Genomic DNA, 16,637 nt, shown 5'->3' with positions numbered 1-16,637 from the left:
GGGGATAAAGAATATGTACATAAGGATATATGAATGAGTGATGGTACAGAGCAGCATAGGCAAGATACAGTAGATGATATCGAGTACAGTATATACATATGAGATAAGTATGTAAACCAAGTGGCATAGTTAAAGTGGCTAGTGATACAGTTCATATAAGGAAATCCAGTTAATTGAAAAATGCATTAGGCCCTAATCTATGGATTTCACATGACTGGGAAACAGATATGCATCTGTTGGTCACAAAATTTTTAAAAAGATAGGTGAGTGGATCAGAAAACAAGTCAGTATCTGGTGTGACCGCCATTTGCCTCATGCAGCGCGACACCTCCTTCGCAAAGAGTTGATCAAGCTGTTTATTGTGGCCTGTGGAATTTTGTCCCACTTCTCTTCAATGGCTGTACGAAGTTACTGAATATTGACAGGAACTGGAACATGCTGTTGCACACGTCGATCCAGAGCGTCCCGAACATGCTCAATGGGTGACATGTCTGGTGAGTATGGAGGCCATGGAAGAACTGGGACATTTTCAGCTTCCAGGAACTGGGCATTGTCATGCTCAAACATGAGGTGATGGAGGCGGATGAATGGCACAACAATGGGCCTCAGGATCTCATCATGGTATCGCTGTGCATTCAAATTGCCGTTGATAAATTGCAATTGTGTTCGTTGTCTAGTTTATGGCTCCTGCCCATACCATAACCCCACCACCACCATTGGGCACTGTTGAGAGCAAACCGCTTGCCCACACGATGCCATACACCTGGTCTGTACTTGTGAGGCCGGTTGGGCTTACTGCCAAATAATCTAAAAGGAGTTTGCTTATGTTAAAGAAATGAACGTTCAATTCTCTGGCAACAGCTCTGGTGGACATTCCTGCAGTCATCATGTGGCCTTTTATTGTCCCTAGCACAAGGTCCACCTGTTTAATGATCATGCTGTTTAATCAGCTTCTTGATATGCCATACCTGTTTTGGTTAGTGATTATTGTCTTATTTCACTGTAGAGCCTCCAGTCCTGCTCTATATGCCTCAGCTAACCCTCTTGTCCCACCTCCCACACATAAGGTGACCTCACCTGGTTGAATTCATGTCTGTAGAGACAATACCTATCTCATCGTCACTCAATGCCTAGGTTTACCTCAACTGTGATCACATCCATACCTTTGTCTGTACATTATGCATTCAATCTATTCTACCGCTCCCAGAAACCTGCTCCTTTTACTCTCTGTTCCGAACGTATTGGACGACCAGTTCTTATAGCCCTTAGCCGTACCCTTATCCTACTCCTCCTCTGCTCCTCTGGTGATGTAGAGGTTAATCCAGGCCCTGAAGTGCCTTGCTCCACTCCCATTCCCCCAGGCCCTCTCATTTGTTGACTTCTGTAACCGTAAAAGCCTTGGTTTCATGGATGTTAACATTAGAAGCCTCCTCCCTATGTTTGTTTTATTCACTGCTTTAGCACACTCTGCCAACCCGGATGTCCTAGATGTGTATGAATCCCGGGTTTAGGAAGGCCACCAAAAACCCTGAAATTTCCATTCAGAAATGAACTTTTCCTACAAGATAAAACTACCAAAGGGGGAGGATTTTCAATCTACTGCTTGCTGTTTGGGGTTTTAGGCTGGGTTTCTGTACAGCACTTTGAGACATCAGTTGATGTAAGAAGGGCTATATAAATACATTTGATTTTGATTTGAGATAGCCTGCAGAATTCTGTCATACTATCCAGGTCTGTTCCCAAACAATTTGAGCTTCTACTTTTAAAAATCCACCTTTCCAGAAACAAGTCTCTCACCATTGACGCTTGCTATAGACCACCTTCTGCCCCCAGCTGTGCCCTGGACACCATATCTGAATTGATCGCCCCCCCATCTATCTTCAGAGCTTGTGCTGTTAGGTGACCTAAACTGGGACATGCTTAACCCCCCGGTCATCCTACAATCTAAACTTGATGCCCTCATTCTCACACAAATGATCAATGACCCTACCAGGTACAACCCCAAATCTGTAAACACAGGCACCCTCTTAGATACAATCCTAACCATCCTGTCCTCCAAATACACCTCTGCTGTCTTCAACCAGGATCTCAGCGATCACTGCCGCATTGCTTGCTTCCATAATGGGATTGCGGTTAAACGACCACCCCTCATCACTGTCAAATGCTCCCTAAAACACTTCAGCGAGTAGGCCTTTCCAATCGACCTGGCATGGGTATCCTGGAAGGACATTGATTTCATTCCTTCAGTAGAAGATGCCTGGTTATTCTTTAAAAGTGCTTTCCTCATAATCTTAAATAAGCATGCCCCATTCAGAAAATGTAGAAACAGGAACAGATATAGCCTGTGGTTCACTCCAGACCTGACTGTCCTTGACCAGCACAAAAACATCCTGTGATGTACGGCATTAGCATCAAATATCCCCCGCGATATGCAACTTTTCAGGGAAATTAGGAACCAATATACACAGGCAGTTAGGAAAGCAAAGGCTAGATTTTTCAAACTGAAATTTGCATCCTGCAGCACAAACTCACAAACTAAAGTTCTGGGACACTGTAAAGTCCATGGAGAATAAGAGCACCTCCTCCCAGCTGCCCACTGCACTGAGGCTAGGAAACACTGTCACCACCGATAAATCCACAATAATTGAGAATTTCAAGAAGCATTTCTCTACGGCTGGCCTTGCTTTCCACCTGGGCCCCCCTACCCTGGTCAACAGCTCTGCACCCCCCACAGCAACTTGCCCAAGCCTCCCCCATTTCTCCTTCACCCAAATCCAGAGCTGCAAAATCTGGACCCCTACAAATCAGCTGGGCTAGACAATCTGGACCCTCTCTTTCTAAAATGATCAGCCGAAATTATTGCAACTCCTATTACTAGCCTGTTCAACCTCTCTTTCGTATTGTCTAAGATCCCCAAAGATTGGAAAGCTGCCGCGGTCATCCCCTTCTTCAAAGGGGGAGACACTCTAGACCCAAACTGCTACAGACCTATATCTATCCTACCCTGTCTTTCTAAGTTAACAAACAGATCACCGAACATTTCGAATCCCACCATACCTTCTCCGCTATGCAATCTGGTTTCCGTGCTGGTCATGGTTGCCCGTCAGCCACGCTCAAGGTCCTAAACGATATCATAACCGCCATCGATAAGAGACAATACTGTGCAGCTGTATTCATCGACCTGGCCAAGGCTTTCGACTCTGTCAATCATCACATTCTTATCGGCAGACTCGACAGCCTTGGTTTCACAAATGACTGCCTTGTCTGGCTCACCAACTACTTCTCAGACAGAGTTCAGTTTGTCAAATCGGAGAGCCTGTCGTCCGGACATCTGGCAGTCTCTATGGGGGTGCCACAGGGTTAAATTATCGGGCCGACTCTTTTCTCTGTATATATCAATGATGTCACTCTTGCTGCTGGTGATACTCTGATCCACCTCTACGCAGACAACACCATTCTGTATACCTCTGGCCCTTCTTTGGACACTGTGTTAACTAACCTCCAGACGAGCTTCAATGCCATACAACTCTCCTTCCGTGGCCTCCAACTGCTCTTAAATGCAAGTAAAGCTAAATGCATGTTCTTCAACCGATCGGTGCCCGCACCTGCCCGCCCGTCCAGCATCACTATTCTGGACGGTTCTGAATATGTGGACAACTACAAATACCTAGGTGTCTGGTTAGACTGTAAACTCTCCTTCCAGGCTCACATTAGGCATCTCCAATTAAAAATTAAATCTAGAATTGGCTTCCTATTACGCAACAAAGCACCCTTCACTCATGCTGCCAAACATACCCTCGGAAAACTGACTATCCTGCCGATCCTTCACTTCGGCGATGTCATTTACAAAATAGCCTTCAACACTCTACTCAGCAAATTGGATGCCCCATATACTACCCACCACTGCGACCTGTATGCTCTCGTTGGCTGGCCTCACTTCATATTTGTCGCCAAACCCACTGGCTCCAGGTCATCTATAAGTCTTTGCTAGGTAAAGCCCCGCCCTATCTCAGCTCACTGGTCACCATAGCAGCACCCACCCGTAGCACACGCTCCAGAAGGTATATTTCAACGGTCACCCCCAAAGCCAATTCCTCTTTTGGCCACCTTTCCTTCCAGTTCTCTGCTGCCAATGACTGGAACGAATTGCAAAAATCACTGAAGCTGGAGATCCATATCTTCCTCACTAACTTTAAGCACCAGCTGTCAGAGCAGCTCACAGATCATTGCACCTGTACATAGCCCATCTGTAAATAGCCCATCCAACTACCTCATCCCCATACTGTTATTTGTACACTAGTGTCTCTACTTGCACATTCATCTTCTGCACATCTATCACTCCAGTGTTTAATTGCTAAATTGTAATTATTTTCACCACTCTGGCCTATTCATTGCCTTACCTACCATATCTTACCTCACTTGCACACACTGTCTATATACTTTTTTCTCTATTATGTTATTGACTGTATGTTTGTTTATTCCATGTGTAACTCTGTGTTGTTGTTTGTGTCACACTGCTTTGCTTTATCTTGGCGAGAACGCAGTTGTAAATGAGAACTTGTTCTCAACTAGCCTACCTGGTTAAATAAAGATGAAATAAAAAATAAAAAAATAAATACCTGTCAAGTGAATGGATTATCTTGGCAAAGGTGAAATGCTCACTAACAGGGATGTAAATACATTTGTACACACATTTTGAGAAATAAGCTTTTTATGCATATGGAACTTTTCTGGGGATATTTTATTTCAGCTCATGAAACTGCGTGTTGCGTTTATCTTTTTGTTTAAGTGTAAACCTAGATTATTTTGTCACACGTATCCTGTCCTCTAGTGGTGCTTAGAGGGTGGTGCTTGTACAACAGTTGAAGAATAGTTCAGTCAATGTAAAGTGGCTTTGAATCGAATAGGTTGGTGAACTGAATAGTTGGTCGAGTGGGTGCTCAATCACGTCAAGTGCGTGTTTAAGTGCAAAGTCCCTCTTTCAATAATGTATACAATTGAATAGGATGTGTGACAGACAAATTATTTGGCACGATTTTTATGTTGTTGTTTAGAAATGCAGTATATGAACCTCAAGTTTATAAAAATGTATGGGGGTGGAGGGGTAATAGTTCTAGAGATTACTTGATTCCTTCCTTACAACTAAAGAATGTATGACCTCTGTGGCTTTGTTTTAGAGTAGGACTACCCATATGCCACTCACAGCAAGTTGCCATGGTACGTTCACACCTCTGGTATGCTTTCGTAACAAATTCAAAAAACGGACTAATATGGACATTTCCGGCTGTTTTACGGTTTCCATCTATTTCACTTTAGAGAGAACTTTAAAACGGCACGTGCTTACTTTATTGTTTATTAACTCGTAGCATAATACATAAAAGCGAACTTTGTACCACTCCTACTTGTCAAAACATTGCAGTTGCATTGCAAGGACAATCTCCGGGCTGTACTAGAAAAATACGGCAGGGCACGCCCCTCTGTTTTGATTCAACCATGGAGTAAACCATCTGTCTGTGTATTATATTGACTTTGAAACCAGAACATAAACCGAAAGGGCAATTTTTAAGGGTATGTTAAATTTATAAACATATTTACATCTCAAATATCTAGAGCATATCATTTTGTAGTAGGCCTATGCCTACTACATATGGAAACTTCAGGCATAAATCATATCCCAACCGTACGTAATGGTTTGGTCTGCTTTTAAACTTCAGAGCGCCGATCTTTAACTGTAGCAGACAGATGCTTCCCTGCTGTATTCGTGTACTATACAGTTACATTTTATCGTGTGAATATAATTTGAAACTTCACACTGATTTGCAAACGTTGTCTGAAGACTCAGCACAATTGCTGGTGAGTTTGGTTCTCTCTTTGATAGTTCAATAAGCTAACCAAAATGCAGTAGGACTCTTTTTTCATACCCTGTTTTGTTGATGGTGAATATGTATTACCTGTATCGACAGACCAAATAATATTATGAGACCATGATTACTTTATTTTCATGGTCCAGGCATGCAGAATGCAAACCCAATAGAGGAGGTGGGAGGCGACATATCCTGTGATGTGCCCTGTCTCCAGAAACTTGACTCCCCAACAGGTAACAGGCACTCCTCATGAACAGCTATTGGTATGGATTCATATTTTGAATTATGTGATTTTGTTGGTATTCAGTGTGTAATAAACTTATTTTACTTATCGCTCTCCTCTCTCTGTCTGTATGTGTGTCTGTATGTATGTGTGTGTGTGTGTCTGTCTTCATCTTCCAGGGAGCCCTCCCAAACAAGCCTCTCTCGCAGATATGATTGAGTTTGAGAATTGTGTTTCCAATCTCAGCCTTGCACATGAGATAGTGATGAACAGAGACTTCAGCTTCAGACAGAACAGCCCACCCAAAGACAGGCAAGAATAGCTATGAAACACACACCATTTCTGTCTAATGATGGTCAATAATCGCTGTATGATCATAATTTCAGTCACTTTAAAGTCACAGATTTTTAATAATTATTTATTTTTTAGCTTGCAGGGGAGAATATCTGACATAGTTCACAGTGCATTCTGGGACTGTCTTCGAGAGCAGCTTTCATGCAGCCCTCCAGACTATGTCCATTCTGTCATTCTGCTCCAAGAGGTGAAAACTGTGAGTATGGTCATGTACCTTTACTAGCTCACTCCTTCCCCCAGTTTCTCAGCATAGTATAGCAAACAAAGAAAGGCTAAGTGACACACTATGTGGTTGTCCCCTGTGTGGTCAGACCGTGCTGTCCCTGCTCCTGCCTGGCCATGTGCGTCTGAAGGCCCAGGTGGAGGAGGTTCTGGACCTGGAGCTGATCCAGCAGCAGGCAGATCACGGGGCCCTGGACCTGCAAAGATTGTCAGGCTACATCATCAATACCATGGCCTCCCTGTGTGCCCCTGTACGTGACCCAGAGATCAAGACACTACGGGATCTTTTGGACCCAGTGGAGCTCCTCAGGTGAGGGACATGATCAATTTACTCATTTTATGGTAAAAGAGAAAAAAAAGGAATTATGTAGCATAATATCAGATATGAAAATGTAATGACATTACCCTTGGAAAGACAAAATCTCAAAAAAACAACTCTGGGAAGCTCCTTCGTAGACTATTCCACTACTCATTCAGTTACTTTGGGTATGGTTCACACATGTCCAGTAATGTAAAGTAACCAAGGCCTACTTTTGGTTAATGCTGAGAAATATGTTCCTTTCCTTACTAACAGGGAGATCTTCAGAGTCCTTGGCCTGATGAAGACAGACATGGTCAACTTCACTGTACAGAGCCTCAGACCTAATCTTCTTCAGCAGGCGGTCCAATACGAGCAGGCCAAGTTCCAGGAGATCCTGGAGAAGCAGCCTGGTAAGTAAGACAATGTTCTAAGAGAAAATCTACACAAATCTACAGTTCTACCAAATCTGATGTAACGGATGTGAAACGGCTAGCTTAGTTAGCGGTGGTGCGCGCTAAATATCGTTTCAATCGGTGACGTCACTTGCTCTGAGACCTTGAAGTAGTTGTTCCCCTTGCTCTGCAAGGGCGCTTTTGTGGAGCGATGGGTAACGATGCTTCGTGGGTGACTGTTGTTGATGTGTGCAGAGGGTCCCTGGTTCGCGCCCGGGTATGGGCGAGGGGACGGTCTAAAGTTATACTGTTACACTGACATGCTCCTAACATCCAGAAGGAAGAACTTGTGCTTCTACATCTGCATTGTCTGCTCTTTGGGGTTTTAGGCTGGGTTTCTGTATAAGCACTTTGTGACATCTGCTGATATAAAAAAGCTTTATAAATATATTTATTTGATTGATTGTTTGATTGAACTCGGTTGGATAATCCCTTTAATTACATTCACACTTTCCATCAAATAAATGTCAGGAACTTCAAAACGGATATTGTTTGTCTAATGATGGCTTCCATATGTTTTTGTTGCTTTTCTAACCATCCTTCTCAAGAGTTCCTGGACAAGACCACCGTTTGGCTTCAGGTGGCAGCACGAGAGGAGGCATTGGTCAGGGCCCAGTCTGACCTTGACACTGGGACTCCCAAGCCACGTGGTCCATTAAGTCCTACTGCCGTCCTGAACAGGGCTTACCTGCAACTGCTGAGCTGGGACCCCCATGACCAGAACTACCCTGAGGTAATCAAACGAGGACCCTGATTGGTTCTGTCTTCCCAGTGGCATAACAAGAATGGAGACCGTTCAAATCAAATTTTATTAGTCACATGCGCCAAATACAACAGGTGTAAACCTTACAGTGAAATGCTTACTTACAAGCCCCTAACCAACAGTGCAGTTTCAAAAAAATATGGATAAGAATAAGAGATAAAAGTAACAAGTAAATAAAGAGAAACAGTAAAAAAATAACAATATCTACAGGTGGGTGCTGGTACAGAGTCAATGTGCGGGGAAACCGGTTAGTTGAGGTAGTATGTACATATAGGTAGAGTGAATTAAAGTGACTATGCAGAGAGTGGGGGGGGGTCAATACGAGTCGTCTGGGTAGCCATTTGAATAGATGTTCAGGAGTCTTATGGCTTGGGGAAGAAGCTGTTTAGAATCCTCTTGGACCTAGACTTTGCGCTCCGGTACCGCTTGCCATGTGGTAGCAAAGAGAACAGTCTATGACTAGGGGCCTTCCTCTGACACCTCCTGGTATAGAGGTCCTGGATGGCAGGAAGCTTGGCCCCAGTGATTTACTGGGCCGTTCGTACTACCCTCTCTAGTGCCTTGCGGACGGAGGCTGAGCAGATTCCATACCAGGCAGTGATGCAACCAGTCAGGATGCTCTCGATGGTGCAGCTGTAGAACCTTTTGAGGATCTGAGGACCCATGCCAAATCTTTTCAGTCTCTTGAGGGGGAATAGGTTTTGTCGTGCCCTCTTCACAACTGTCTTGGTGTGCTTGGACCATGTTAGTTTGTTGGTGATGTGGACACCAAGGAACTTGAAGCTCTCAACCTGCTCCACTGCAGCCCCGTCAATGAGAATGGGGGCGTGCTCGGTCCTCTTTTTCCTGGAGTCTACAATCATCTCCTTTGTCTTGATCACATTGAGGGAGAGGTTGTTGTCCTGGCACCTCACCGCCAGGCATCTGACCTCCTCCCTGTAGGCTGTCTTGTTGTTGTTGGTGATCAGGCCTACCACTGTTGTGTAATCTGCAAATTTAATGATGGTGTTGAAGTCGTGCCTGGTCGTGCAGTCATGAGTGAACCGGGAGTACAGGAGGGGCTGAGCACGCACCCCTGAGAGGCCCCTGTGTTGAGGATCAGCATGGCGTATGTGTTTTTACCTTTTCATTTCCTTTTTTTTTCACCTTTATTTAACCAGGTAGGCCAGTTGAGAATAAGTTCTCATTTACAACTGCGACCTGGCCAAGATAAAGCAAACCTTACCACCTAGGGGCGGCCCGTCAGGAGGTCCAGGATCCAGTTGCAAAGGGAGGTGTTTAGTCCCTGTGTCTGCTTATTGATGAGCTTTGAGGGCACTATGGTGTTAAACTCTGAGCTGTAGTCCATGAATAGCATTCTCACATAGGTGTTCCTTTTGTCCAGGTGGGAAAGGGCAGTGTGGAGGGCAATGGAGATTGCATCATCTATGGATCTGTTGGGGCGGTATGCAAATTGGAGTGGGTCTAGGGTTTCTGGGATGATGGTGTTGATGTGAGCCATGACCAGCCTTTCAAAGCACTTCATGGCTACAGACGTGAGTGCTTGCTACAGGTCGGTAGTCATTTAGGCAGGTTACCTTAGTGTTCTTGAGCACAGGCTCTATGGTGGTCTGCTTAAAACATGTTGGTATTACAGACTCGGACAGGGAGAGGCTGAAAATGTCAGTGAAGACACTTGCCAGTTGGTCAGCGCTCACAGTACACGTCCTGGTAATCTGTCTGGCCCTGCTGCCTTGTGAATGTTGACCTGTCTGAAGGTCTTACTCACATTGGCTGCGGAGAGCGTGATCACACAGTCTTCTGGTACAGCTGGAGCTCTCAAGCATATTTCAGTGTTATTTGCCTCAAAACCGAGCATTGAAGTAGTTTAGCTCATCTAGTAGGCTCGTGTCACTGGGCAGCTCTCGGCTGTGCTCCCCTTTGTAGTCTGAAATGGTTTGCGAACCCAGCCACATCCGACGAGCATGCCGGTGTAGTACGACTCGATCTTAGTCCTGTATTGACGCTTTGCCTGTTTGATAGTCGTTTAGTGGAGAATACAATTCAGGAAGAAGGTGGTTGATGCCATTTTCAACAAGGAAATTACATCAGGGAATTATCAATGAATGGATGAATCACCTATTGTTCCAATAAATTAATAGATTGAGATTAAATAATAATAATTCCCTGTGGTTTCACCCCCACATAATCTACTCACCCCCACTTATCTATTGGAAAACATTTTATAGTAGCTCATGTCCAAATTTCTCCTCTCCCTCCACAGACAGTTCTGATGGACAGAGCCCGCATAGATGCACTGGGGCAGAGGCTGAGTCTGCTGGTTCTTGAGGCATCAGTTCTGCTGTTGACTAGCACACAGTGTGGGGCCGCTGTTTTCTCTCTGCAGGGGTTTGTAGGTAAACTCAAGCAGACCATCACTGCCCTGCTGGAGGGCAGTCACAACAGGTAAGAGATTGGGGGGGGGTTACTGTCTGTCTCAGAGCACAGGTAATGTATAACAGAAAAAAAGTAAGTTGACAAAAGAGGCCAGCTGCCACACTTCAAATGTCTGCAACAAACCCTGGCTTCTTCAGGCTCAAAATATAGCTCAAGTTAATAAACATTTAAAATAAAAATGTTTATACATGATTTCATGAAGCTATTCATGCTCTACTCTAAAGTACAATCAAATGTATTATTGAGAGTTCAATAAATCCTTATCCTGCAGTTGTTCTGAATGGATGTTTGATACCAGTCTCTCTGGTGCGTTCAGGGACTTTGACCTGCAGGGGGCGTTGCTGGGGCTGAGGGAGCAGGTGCTGGTGCAGGTGAAGGAGGCTCTGATCACCCAGGAAGGACCAGCGCTGCCTCAGGACAGTGAAGATTTGCTTAAGGGACAGATCTCAGACCTGGCCAAGGACAACAACCCCATCCACACTCTCATAGGTCAGTTACCACCAGTGAGGGGCAACCGAAACCGACCTCCCAAGTTCAGCATTCGAGTAACTAGTTGCATGAGTTCCATGTTAATACTGAGATATGTGGAGGTCAATTTAACCAATACTGATACAATTATGAGTCCGATACAATTGTACAGTTTAGCAAGATATGTTCTGTGTCCGCAAAGGTTCTTGTAAGTCAGATTGGCAGTGCAGCAGGCTGATTTCTCTCTTTTTGCATACCACACATGTTGTAGGAGAAAGAGTGCAGGGCTACCTCCAGGCCATGCTAGAGGGAGGCCCCACTAAAAAGAGTCCGTCCATGCCCCCTGTCCTGAGGCTGCTGAGTGCTGAGGTGGCAGAACTGGGAATGGCCTTTGGGCGAATAGTCCATTTCAACCGCTCAGTTTTCGGCCCCTTCTACGTCCCCATCCTAAGGAAGATGCTGTTTCCATCGGGAGAGGCCGAGATGGGAGAGGACTCCCGCTAGTCCCCCGAACACCTCCGGTCCCCTGCATAAGCTGCCATTCAACATTTACACAATGTAGAGCAGGGTTCCCAAACTGGCGACCCGCAGACCAAATCTGGCACACCAACAATATTATTTGGCTCCCCCAAAGACCCCTAAATTAAATTGTAATATTTTTTAAATAAAAAAAATGTATACAAATCTCAGATCCAAGATGCAAAACCCCCCAAATGCAATGTCCCAAGAAGGAAGTTACCCTACCTAAATAATGCAAAAGTTAAGTTTTAACTTCATTCATGAGGAGAGAGAATGCAGGAGACAGTCAACTAATAAAGCTGGCAACGGACCATTTTGTGGTGCTGAAACTTAAAGCTGCAACCACAGCACAATCAATAGGTGAACAGCACCTGGTGCTGAAAATATAGCTAACCTGTTATGCAAGTGTTGCACAGCGACAGATGGAGAAAACCTACACCAGTCGAGTAATTCATTTCAACAATAATCTTCATTTTAATTTGACTTTACAAACAAGAAGAGGGCTTAATTGTCTTCTGAGCCTAGGCCTACATAAAATAACAACTGGCTGTGGTATGCCATAAGGCTTAACAGCATCTTTCACAAGAAAAAGTTATATGGCCTAATAGACGTGGGATTTTTTTTGACAAGGTCTCCTTACAATTGCAACTGGCCAAAAATGGAGCATCCTAGATAAAACAATAATTTAAATAAAAAAAGGTGAATGTCTATCAGGACAGCCTGCTCCTATAATGACAGAACAAACAGATAATACTGTCAGCTTGAGACCTAAATATCCCTGGATAAGCACACAATAATGTTAGTATTTACTAAGTACAGTCATATAGGCCACTAAGTTACTCACTTAATGGGAAATGTTGCATTTCCCCTCGATCTTATGGATGTCACGTGAGATGGATGTGATTTTGATGCACAGGCAGTCAACAATTGACTTGTGTGAAAGCCGGTTCCTGTCCTGAGTCTATATTGCGTTCTTAGAGGAAAATGAGGACTCGCAGGATTAAGTCGATCCAAACATTGTTAGCACATGAAATGCACGTTTCTTTATTGGCTGTATTCCTGAGCATGCCACCCAAAGCGCACACAAGGATTCGGTACCCCTGAGCGCATCCCTGATTTGGCTTGATGTCTGTAATTCAATCAGCTCAGTTTGAATTGCGGCCTAATTTTTTAAATGTAAACTTTATTTAACTAGGCAAGTCAGTTAAGAACAAATTCTTATTTACAATGATGGCCTACCCAGACCAAACCCGGACGACACTGAGCCAATTGTGCGCCACCCTATGGGGCTTCCAATCACAGCCGGATGTGATTAAGCCTGGATTCGAACTAGGGACTGTAGTGACGCCTCTTGCACTGAGATGCAGTGCCTTAGACTGCTGCTCCACTCGGGTGCCCAATCCAGCGAGGGTATCGTTGTCTTAGCAAGGGAGGAGTGTTCTCCACCTGGGCAGACTGTGAGAGGAGCCCGCACAAACGCAATGATATCCATATGCATTCTGTAGTCTTCAAATCTGATCCCTCAGGAGACCATCCGCCACCTCATCAGGAGCATGCCCAGGCGTTGTAGGGAGGTCATACAGGCACGTGGAGGCCATACACACTACTGAGCCTCATTTTGACTTGTTTTAAGGACATTACATCAAAGTTGGATCAGCCTGTAGTGTGGTTTTCCACTTTAATTTTGAGTGTGACTCCAAATCCAGACCTCCATGGGTTGATAAATTTGATTTCCATTCATCATTTTTGTGTGATTTTGTTGTCAGCACATTCAACTATGTAAAGAAAAAAGTATTTAATAAGAATATTTCATTCATTCAGATCTAGGATGTGTTATTTTAGTGTTCCCTTTATTTTTTTGAGCAGTGTATATACATTAGTAACGTTTGTTAAACCAAAAACAGGCCATCAGATAAGTAGAATATATGAAGATCATATAAAGAATAATCATACTGGAATATATTTTCCTCAGGACACATATAATTTGTTGTCGCAACCATTGTGATAATAATTTTTACTAATATCTAGAGTTTGCATGTATGTCAGCTTGAATTGATTATTTGTGCATTAGCTAGAGATTGTTGTGTACAGTAGGTTTATTGAATGGTATGTACTGTATAATTTAAAGCACTTACCAAAGATATGTATGCACTTTTTAACTATTTAAAATACATCTATATTTTAATATTTTGGAACTGTACATTAAATAATGTGTGAAATGTGTTGGTGGATTATTGATTTACATTTTTTATGCATTCTGACCAACTGTTGGTCCCATGTTTCATGAGCTGAAATGAAAGTTCCCAGACGTTTTCCATATGCACAAGAAGCTTATTTCTCTGAAATTGTGGGCACAAATTTGTTTACATCCCTGTTAGAGTGAGCATTTCTCCTTTGCCAAGATAATCTATCCACCTGATAAGTGTGGCATATCAAGAAGCTTATTAAACAGCACGATCATTACACAGGTTTATCTTGTGCTGGGGACAATAAAAGGCTATTCTAAAATGTGCAGTTTTGTCACACAACTCAATGCCACAGATGATTCAAATTTTGAGGGAGTGTGTAATTGGCATGCTGGTTGCAGGAATGTCCACCAGAGCTGTTGCCAGAGAGTTTCATGTTCATTTCTCTACCATAAGCCGCCTGTAACGTCATTTTAGAGAATTTGGCAGGACGTCCAACTAGCCTCACAACTGCGGACGACGTACTTGTATGGCGTTATGTGGGCAAGCGCTTTGCTGATGTCAACGCTGTGAACAGAGTGCCCCATCGTGGCAGTAGTATGGACAGGCATAAGCTACAGACATCAAACATGATTGCATTTTATCAATGGCAATTTGAATGCACAGAGATACCGTGATGAGATCCTGAGGCCCATTGTCGTGCCATTCATCCATCACCTCATGTTTCAGAATGATAATGCACCGCAAGGATCTGACCACAGTTCCTGGAAGCTGAAAATGTCACAGTTCTTCTATGGTCTGCATACTCACCATACATGACAACCATTGAGCATGTTTGGGATGCTCCGCCAATATCCAGCAACTTCACACAGCCATTCACAACATTCCATAGGCCACAATCAACAGCCTAATCAACTCTATGTGAAGGAGATGTACTGTGCTGCATGAGGTAAATGGTGGTTACACCAGATACAGACTTTTTTTTAACAACGCCCCTTCATTTTTTTTAAAGGTATCTGTAACCAACAGATGCATATCTGTATTCCCAGTCATGTGAAATCCATAGATTAGGGCCTAATGAGTTTATTTTAATTGACTGATTTATTTATATGATCTGTAAAATCTTTTAAATTGTTGCATGTTGCATTAATATTTTTGTTCAGTATATGAAAAAAAATGTTTGACTTGTGACGATATTTTTTTTCCTCCATTGTTTCGATATGATTTTTATTTCAAACAAGTTCATGAAGAGGAGACCAAATTCAGTTATCATTTTAATTGTTTGGTTTTAGAGTAATGAGAAAAACATGTTCTAAAGGAAAGACTAAGGATTGTGGAGTTTGTTTTTCTTAGTAAGTGAAAGGAAAAGGGGTACCTAAAGGGGTAAGTAACCCTAAGCACAATATACAGTGCCTTGCGAAAGTATTCGGCCCCCTTGAACTTTGCGACCTTTTGCCACATTTCAGGCTTCAAACACAAAGATATAAAACTGTATTATTTTGTGAAGAATCAACAACAAGTGGGACACAATCATGAAGTGGAACGACATTTATTGGATATTTCAAACTTTTTTAACAAATCAAAAACGGAAAAATTGGGCGTGCAAAATTATTCAGCCCCCTTAAGTTAATACTTTGTAGCGCCACCTTTTGCTGCGATTACAGCTGTAAGTCGCTTGGGGTATGTCTCTATCAGTTTTGCACATCGAGAGACTGACATTTTTCCCATTCCTCCTTGCAAAACAGCTCGAGCTCAGTGAGGTTGGATGGAGAGCATTTGTGAACAGCAGTTTCCAGTTCTTTCCACAGATTCTCGATTGGATTCAGGTCTGGACTTTGACTTGGCCATTCTAACACCTGGATATGTTTATTTTTGAGCTATTCCATTGTAGATTTTGCTTTATGTTTTGGATCATTGTCTTGTTGGAAGACAAATCTCCGTCCCAGTCTCAGGTCTTTTGTAGACTCCATCAGGTTTTCTTCCAGAATGGTCCTGTATTTGGCTCCATCCATCTTCCCATCAATTTTAACCATCTTCCCTGTCCCTGCTGAAGAAAAGCAGGCCCAAACCATGATGCTGCCACCACCATGTTTGACAGTGGGGATGGTGTGTTCAGGGTGATGAGCTGTGTTGCTTTTACGCCAAACATAATGTTTTGCATTGTTGCCAAAAAGTTCAATTTTGGTTTCATCTGACCAGAGCACCTTCTTCCACATGTTTGGTGTGGCTCCCAGGTGGCTTGTGGCAAACTTTAAACGACACTTTTTATGGATATCTTTAAGAAATGGTTTTCTTCTTGCCACTCTTCCATAAAGGCCAGATTTGTGCAATATACGACTGTTTGTTGTCCTATGGACAGAGTCTCCCACCTCAGCTGTAGATCTCTGCAGTTCATCCAGAGTGATCATGGGCCTCTTGGCTGCATCTCTGATCAGTCTTCTCCTTGTATGAGCTGAAAGTTTAGAGGGACGGCCAGGTCTTGGTAGATTTGTAGTGTTCTGATACTCCTTCCTTTTCAATATTATCGCTTGCACAGTGCTCCTTGGGATGTTTAAAGCTTGGGAAATATTTTTGTATCCAAATCCGGCTTTAAACTTCTTCACAACAGTATCTCGGACCTGCCTGGTGTGTTCCTTGTTCTTCATGATGCTCTCTGCGCTTTTAACGGACCTCTGAGACTATCACAGTGCAGGTGCATTTATACAGAGACTTGATTACACACAGGTGGATTGTATTTATCATCATTAGTCATTTAGGTCAACATTGGATCATTCAGAGATCCTCACTGAACTTCTGGAGAGAGTTTGCTGCACTGAAAGTAAAGGGGCTGAATAATTTTGCACGTCCAA

The 16,637-nt window shown here is 43.4% G+C and overlaps 1 protein-coding gene across 2 annotated transcripts; it reads left to right on the top strand.

The window, feature by feature from the left end:
- The first annotated feature begins 5,446 nt into the window (after positions 1-5,446).
- On the top strand, positions 5,447-12,624 carry LOC112218865 (T-complex protein 11-like protein 2). 2 transcript variants are annotated; one of them, XM_024380094.2, is made up of 10 exons: positions 5,447-5,568; positions 6,011-6,097; positions 6,267-6,399; positions 6,517-6,637; positions 6,753-6,973; positions 7,238-7,374; positions 7,965-8,149; positions 10,443-10,624; positions 10,932-11,104; positions 11,355-12,624. In XM_024380094.2, the coding sequence occupies exons 2-10, from the start codon at positions 6,013-6,015 to the stop codon at positions 11,585-11,587; spliced, it is 1,470 nt and encodes a 489-aa protein (XP_024235862.1). In that variant the 5' UTR covers positions 5,447-5,568; positions 6,011-6,012; the 3' UTR covers positions 11,588-12,624. The 2 variants fall into 2 exon arrangements, with proteins under 2 accessions (XP_024235862.1, XP_024235853.1); XM_024380085.2 differs by lacking the exon at positions 5,447-5,568 and adding an exon at positions 5,634-5,853.
- The last annotated feature ends 4,013 nt before the right edge of the window (positions 12,625-16,637 follow it).

This window comes from Oncorhynchus tshawytscha, linkage group LG02, assembly GCF_018296145.1.
Source record: "Oncorhynchus tshawytscha isolate Ot180627B linkage group LG02, Otsh_v2.0, whole genome shotgun sequence".
Lineage (NCBI taxonomy): Eukaryota > Metazoa > Chordata > Actinopteri > Salmoniformes > Salmonidae > Oncorhynchus > Oncorhynchus tshawytscha.
The sequence above is the reverse complement of the archived record's forward strand: the minus strand, read 5'-3'. Positions and strand labels throughout refer to the sequence as shown.

Coding starts and splice junctions, on each gene's coding strand:
- LOC112218865 (XM_024380094.2), top strand. CDS start 6,013: ATGCAGAATGCAAACCCAATAGAGGAGGTGGGAGGCGACATATCCTGT. Junction 8,150..10,442: donor ATGACCAGAACTACCCTGAG/GTAATCAAACGA, acceptor CTCCCTCCACAG/ACAGTTCTGATGGACAGAGC. Junction 10,625..10,931: donor CTGGAGGGCAGTCACAACAG/GTAAGAGATTGG, acceptor TGGTGCGTTCAG/GGACTTTGACCTGCAGGGGG.